General features: G+C 39.9%; 1 protein-coding gene across 3 annotated transcripts in view; it reads right to left on the bottom strand.

The window, feature by feature from the left end:
• Positions 1-282: 282 nt before the first annotated feature.
• Positions 283-7158, bottom strand: part of LOC310863372 (von Willebrand factor A domain-containing protein 1-like) — a 10783-nt gene continuing 3907 nt past the window's right edge. Inside the window, exons 2-7 of one of the 3 annotated variants that reach the window (XM_083771665.1) lie at positions 6452-7003; positions 3607-3766; positions 3063-3220; positions 2431-2703; positions 1485-1745; positions 283-1335 (exon numbers count right to left, since the gene is read on the bottom strand). In XM_083771665.1, the coding sequence (XP_083627791.1) occupies positions 1322-1335; positions 1485-1745; positions 2431-2703; positions 3063-3220; positions 3607-3766; positions 6452-7003 (1418 nt within the window). In that variant the 3' untranslated portion in view covers positions 283-1321. Of the gene's footprint in view, positions 1336-1484; positions 1749-2430; positions 2704-3062; positions 3221-3606; positions 3767-6451; positions 7004-7158 lie in introns of all 3 variants that reach the window. The other 2 variants (XM_083771664.1, XM_083771666.1) reach the window with 2 other exon arrangements.

The raw sequence follows: 7158 nt of genomic DNA, 5'->3' as shown, positions 1-7158 counted from the left end.
TATTTGTGCATAGCTGCTTTTTGTGAATACAACTGATATCCACTAGATGGCCCCTTAAGCAAGCAAAATAATAGACTAAATTGACTAAATGTGCTTTAATATATAAATATATCCACTTATTCTTGAATATTTTTATGCTATTAATTACTGTAATTCTATGGCCATGTTTTAACATAATCGACCAGTTCCCTTACCGGAGAAGGCTAATATTATAGGAATAATTATAATGTCCATCTTCGTAGCATCATACTTTGGAACACTATGATAATTTCACAAAGTAAATAAAATAAAATAACTACATGAGTTTAATTGACCAGATAATGTATGTTTTAATAATAATGGGCAAACTTAAACTTTTTCTGAACCTTTTAGGTATTCAAGTGTAGAGAGACAGGAAAGACAGAGCCAGTCAGGCATTAGAACCCACGTGGTATTTGCCCCAACCATTTGACTATTGGGTTATACCCCAATAACTGGCCACTCTATTAATAACTATATTAAATTCTGCTACATAACACAAAATGGAATTCCTGCATTCCTATTATTCATGTCTCAAAGTAACATATAAATATACTTGTTCATAAAAGTATGCTCTTTAAATTAAAATATATATATTTTACATACATACATACATTTGATGTCAGCCATACCGAGAACTGGCATACAACAGGGGATAAAAACTGATCCCCACCCACTGGTGTCAAATAGATTATAAAAACTATAAACACAGTTCAACACATAACAACACTATAAATCAACAGTTCAAATCACTATTAAACACAAAATTATTTAACCAAAACCAATTCGTCATCATGGTTGTGGTACCTCCTGACCAGGGTATCTTGAAAGCTTCCACTAATGTTATTTGTATGAAAGAACCTCTGCCCACTGGCTAAAAGTACAACCAATAGCATGTTTTTATTACAAATATATTTTTAAGTTGGGCCTCGAGCATGATAATACCATGGTGTTAAGTGCTTTTTCCACATAAAAGTACATCAATTCCCTCATCAAGAAGGCAGAATAAAGTTAAATACAAAATAAAGTAATAACAACTATTAAAACATTCAATAGTTCACAATAGAGATAAATAATCGTTAGATACTGTAGGCATGGACTTTTCATTCAGGGGCTATTGATTCTGCATGGACTTTGCTTTGATCTGAAGAATCCAGGGAACATCATCTTCATCCTTTGAGAGCTACAATACCAGTGTTCATGAATAATGAGCCGGTTGTGCTGCTAGCCCAGTGTGGCATTATATAACACTCATTTTCACCTATTATCTTCACATCAGCTTTTGCCACAGTTTTTACTGGCCCTAGTTCACTGTATTTATTAAAAAGAAGAGAAAGACAGAGGGAGAAGGCAATTATTTTCTGGTACAGTAGCATTGACACAATATGTATTGTATATAAATAATTATGTAGGCCTAGACATTTATGCACATAGGAACTAATTTGAATATCTATATCTTGAACAACCTGTCTGCTTCTCTGTCATGCAGCATATTCCATCTCCTCGGCCAGATCTATAGACAGGGGACACACACACTCGGCTTCTGGTTGCATGGTCCGTGAGCCGCTGAGTCCCGGGCGGCAAGTATACAGAAGAGAGTGTTTGGGTGTTTTCAGCCTGCCAGCTGAGCCAATAGCCTCTCAGGTCTGCCTTATGGCCTCGCCATTCTATCTGCACGGCCTCTTGCCCAATAGGGGTCAGCTGAAGGTCAGCCAGTGCTGGGAGCGCTGCTATAGGGAAGCAAACCCAAGAAGAAATATGGTGATGAAGAAACTTTAAGATTATACAATAAAAGTCCTTGTCAATGTACCATGAAATAGCCTACTGTATAATAACATGGGTCTTTCCAGCTCTTTAAAACTAATTCAGTGCCAATGGCGTGTTTGGACATGTTTTTTTCAATGGCACTCAGTGCCACTGTGCCATGGAAGTCTTTTTGTTTTTGAGGGGCGCTAGTCTTTATTTGTGACTATTATGGACTATTTTTGTGATGGTGTTTAGGCTACAGTACACTACTGGTGAAGAGTGCAGATACGCAATGTTGTCCCCATTAGTGAGTGTGGACATTTAGTAAAAAAATATTATTATTACAAAACATAGGTACATTAACCACATCAGTCGTATACGTCTGCTATTTGAAAATAGACGATTTACAAGCACAGAACGTGTTGCGGTACACCACGTTGTGAACTTGTAGATCTGACATTTTCTAAAGATTTCCGTACATTTTGAAAACTTGTGAAATGGGACATTCTGTGTAAAGACTAATTTTACTTTTGGTACTTTAAGTATATATGCTGATTCCAGTACTTTTGAATTTGACTTGTAACAGAGTATTTCTACATTGCCGTATTGATACTTTTACCAAAGAAAAAACGAAATGTGTTACTTTTTCCTACCAGTGAACCATACCTTCCTGAGTGCACGCTTTGACAGACATAGACTTCTCTTTGCCTGTTGCATGCAGAGCACTGACTGTAACAAGGTAGGTAGTGGCTGGCTCCAGACCAGTGAGCAGAGTAGAGTTCTGATGACTGTGCAGTGTCACGGTTTGAACACGTCCACTCGGGATGATGCCATACTCCACCCTGTACCTCTGTACAGCAGGTTGCAGAGGAGCCCAGCTCACACGGACCTGGTGAGGGCCAGAGTCTGACACCGAAACCACTGCCGGACTCGTTACCTCTGAAACGAGAGGAGGTACGGTAGGTACATTTCCGTATTATGTATATAAAAAAGGGAATTTATTTGGATTTATTTGTTACATAAACACGCACGCACACACACACACACACACACAGGGCTGAATAGGCATCAAACATCCTTCAGAATATGACAAATCTAGCAACTACCTCAGCTGGAACATAACCAGGCGCAGCCTCTGGTGAGAGCTCAGTATTTTGAATATCTGGGTCAGTGGGTCTGCAGGCACATTTCTCAAGCCTTACTGTATTTTTCCACCTAGTTAAACTGTCACAGTCTGCACACAAAGCCCACCTCTTGGTTCCAATAATGATGTGTCCTCATTTGCATCTATAACTCACCTGGCAATGTTGTAAAGGTAACAGAGAGCGTGTTTAGAAACTGCTGGTTGGATTCTGGGGCGAGGGAAGCAGTGTAGGTGGTATCAGGCTGCAAGTTGGTCAGCTCTTCCCGGCTGGAGTCTCCCGGCAGGGTGCGTTTGTGTTGCTGGCCAGTACACCTGGTCAGTGATGGACAGTAATAAAGTACATTTACTTGAGTACACTTCAAAGATACTGTACTTTTGACTCTAATATATTTCTAGAATGAAAAAAGTACATTATGAATTAACTGCTTAAGTCGTATTTCAAATATAGTGAAATAGTTTCAGTACAAGATCACAACGAGCCACGATGTGACGCATTGAGACCTTGTAGATGTGCTACTTTCACTATTACTGATATTCTTTGTAATTTGTGCACTTTTGTATAAGTATTTCTTTTAAAGCGAGTACTCCAGTACTTTAACTCAAGTACAATGAGAAACTTTTACATGTAGTTGAGTAATATTGGACCAGGAGTATCTATACTTTGTCTCAAGTACTGAGTACTTTGTCCACCACTGCACCTGGTTCGTCCACCAGAATGGTGTTCTCTTTCTGTTTTCCGTACACAATTATAGCGGAGTTGATAGTAACCAGTGTCTGCACTCAAGACAGAGCGCCACTGCAGCACAGCACTATGGGAGGACACATGCACCACACGAAGGCGCTCAGCTCGGATAATTTCTGAAGTGGAGACAATGGGAGAGAACACATAGGAAGAATTGAACATACATCGTAGTTGTTTTTGTTTCATATTTTCTTGGCAATGTATTGATTGATTGAATACTTTATTAACAGTTTGCAGACAAAAATAACAGGAAAGTACAGTTCAATAGTTGAATTGCAGCCACCCACTTTGAGAGCAGTTTTGAAGGAGTAGTGTGGTACGAGACGTCAATAAAATAGCTCCCGTAGGATTTTTGTGACATATCTTGATTCTATAGAGTCCAAACTATGAGAAAATGATGGGGTTAAAAATTTCCAGACCCCCACCCCGTTTCTGGGGGGGTCATCTATTTGGGACCTCCCAGAACAGTATTATATTAATATAATATTGTATAATATAATATTATTTTCATAAGATTAATAATAATAATTGTTTTGTAAAACATTCTGAGTTGATTTCTTAAACTTTTTAAGTGTCCAGAAGAATCTTTATTGACTTTTGGTATGGGTGTTTCCTCACCTGGGTCCCCCCGGACTGACCCCTGTGCCTATAAATTCTCATTACATTCCTCGCTCTGCTCCTGTTCCGGATTAACCACCTCTATATTGTGTCCAAGATGAACTCACCTCAGGAGCCTGTCAGTCACATACATTGTTCAAATTAATTGAGAAACCTGTGAACATTCCCATTTCAGAAGATCACACTTCTTGAGAAAGCTATAGAGGGAACTAGCAGGGTTCAGGAGATGACTTATGAAAGTCACTTTGGCATCACACTGTGATGATGTGGAGCAGACATGTTTCATCTGCAGGTGCAGGAAGAAAGACTAAATTAGCAGGCAATCAAATCCGGACTTGGTCTTTACTTGGACTCGCTTTAGGTGGACTCGACTACAACACTATAACTGTGTAACAGAAAATGTTATAAATAATACTGAGAAGTGAGAATACTAATAAACCATCAAAGTACAACACATAAACCCAAGATACATAAGAACATACACAACCTTTCTAATATTTTTCAAAAATTGTTCGAAAATCACAGAAATGGGTGCAAGAGAAGGGTCAAAACTGGTCCCGGACCCCCTGTGGAAGACCCCTGGCATTAGCTACTACATGTTAGCCCATATAGCTACAAAAAACATTTATGCTTCAATTATGATCTAATTTGACATTGTTCTGCAACAGGAGCAGAGCGAGGAATGTATGAGGAAGCCAAAAGTCAGAAAAGATTATTCTGGTTACTTTAAAAGTGTAAGAAATCAACTTAGAATATTTTAAAACCTACAAAACAACCCTAATATTATGAAAATCGGACATTAATTGCCTGGCGTACTATTATGGGAGGTCCCAAAATAGATGACCCCTCAGAAAAGGGGTGGGGGTCGGGAAAGTTTGAACCCCATCATTTCTTGGGTTGAACGTGATTGGTGGAGCTCCCTCTGCGTTGTGATAGTGGACAGCGTTGACATTTAGTAAAGGCCTATTCATAGTCTGGATTTTCGGTGGTGAGGTGACCACCGCTCCGGTGGTGAGCTGACCACCGGAGCTGAAATAATGTTGAGCGGTGGTGAGTAAAAACAGAGAGAAGGGCTTGGAGCGGTGGCGGTGGTTTGCTCTTCACCGCGGCTTGTGACGTCATGTTGTAGTTCGGTGGTCACCTAACCACCGAAAATCCAGACTATGTATGAGCCTTAAGTAGTTTGACAGGTATACTGTACACAACACATGGGTGTCTTTGTGGTGTAGACCAGGGCCGTCTACCCTAAGCCATCCCAACCTATCAAACTGTATCCATTGAACTGGAAGACAGGAGAACACAGAGGCAAAATGAGATATGAGAACAGAGGTAATGGAACAAAATGACACTCTGACAGCACAATCTGTAATTGAATATCACAAGTTCTGTCTAAAATGCTTCCCCTTTAGCACCTCTGCCAGTTACCAGACTACAACCACCTCTGGTTTAGTGGGTTTCTCTATCGAACTAATGATGTGCTAGCTCAGACAGTAGTGGATCACATGACGTATGTGGGTATACTTTCACAGTGTTTTTTGTTGTTGCAAACTGTTAATAAAGTATTCAATCAATCAATCAATCAATCAGGGAGTAATATGTAACAGAGCCTGAATGCCTGGATCAAATAATATATTGACTTTAATAGCTATTACGTGAGTTAGCCAAATGCAAACTATTGTTTATATTAAGATTAAGATTAAGATATTAAGATTCTTAGCAGGAGCTCCAGGATCTCCAACTATAAATATCATCAGTGAAAGTGGGAATGTTAACACGTATATTTGCTTTATGTATATCTAATATAAACTCAGATATAGTGTACACATACACTCATGTTATAAATTGTTATTCCATTCAATAATACTAATGAATATTAAAAGAAGTTATTAAAAGATTTAGCAAGTTAAAAGAACAACTTGTGCAACGCTGCAAACAAGCCTGTACTAATCCCCAGATGGACATTGTTGTGTTGTACGTGATTTTGGTTTTAATTGTACTACTTTTATTTTTTATTTTATTGCATCTTTATTTCTTTATAGTGATTGTAAAGTTAATTAATGTTTTTGTTAAAATGTTTCTCTGTGTCGGACACCAAGAAGATTAGCTTTGGCCATGGAAAAAGCTAATGGGGATCCTATAACAAACAATAAAACAATAAGCTAGTGCATGTGAAATGCACACACCAATGATGGCCTCCCTCAGGTCCTCTGTGATGAGACTGATGTCATCGATATCTACAAAGTGCAGGTGTGAGTCGACCGGTGGCGTCACTGAGCGCTGCAGAACCTTGTAGTTCCCATGTCCTGTTGACACAGCCAGTACAGCTGCTCCGTCTGTCTTTAGCTCTGACATCAGTCCGTCCACATCACCAGGCTCTACACCATCGGTCAACCACACCATGACCTTTGGAAGTGCCGGTTCCAGTTCTGACTGTGCTCTTGCGAGGTGCTGCTGAGCGAGTCTGAGGGCAGCCTCGGTGTTGGTGTCTCCCAGGAGTTGTTTGGTGCCGAGCAGCGCTTTCTTTAGGTCTCCTTGGGTCTTGTGGACACCTAGGCCAAACTCTAAGCGAGGATTGGTGCTCACCTGCAGCAACGCCACTCTCACATGACCCTGGCCCAGTGAAAAGGGGCTGAGGAGGTCAGTTACGAACCGCAACAGGCGTGAGAACTCATAAGACGAGACACTTCCCGAGGAGTCCAGCAGAAGGAGAATATCTCCTTCACAGCAGTTGAGCACTAGCAGAACAGAGGGAATATACAACAGGTTCATATTAAAAGTAAAACATAATAGTGGATTTGTTATTATGTCATTCTTTCCTTTATTAACACCCGTAGCCTTGGACTATTTTCTCTGGCAAGTTACTCCCCGGCACCATAGTGATTTGAATCCC

Source organism: Protomyctophum parallelum (genome assembly GCF_964188405.1).
Source record: "Protomyctophum parallelum genome assembly, chromosome: 8".
In the NCBI taxonomy this organism is placed as follows: Eukaryota; Metazoa; Chordata; class Actinopteri; order Myctophiformes; family Myctophidae; genus Protomyctophum; species Protomyctophum parallelum.
Note: the sequence above shows the minus strand (reverse complement) of the source record. Positions and strands in the feature narration are given on the sequence as shown.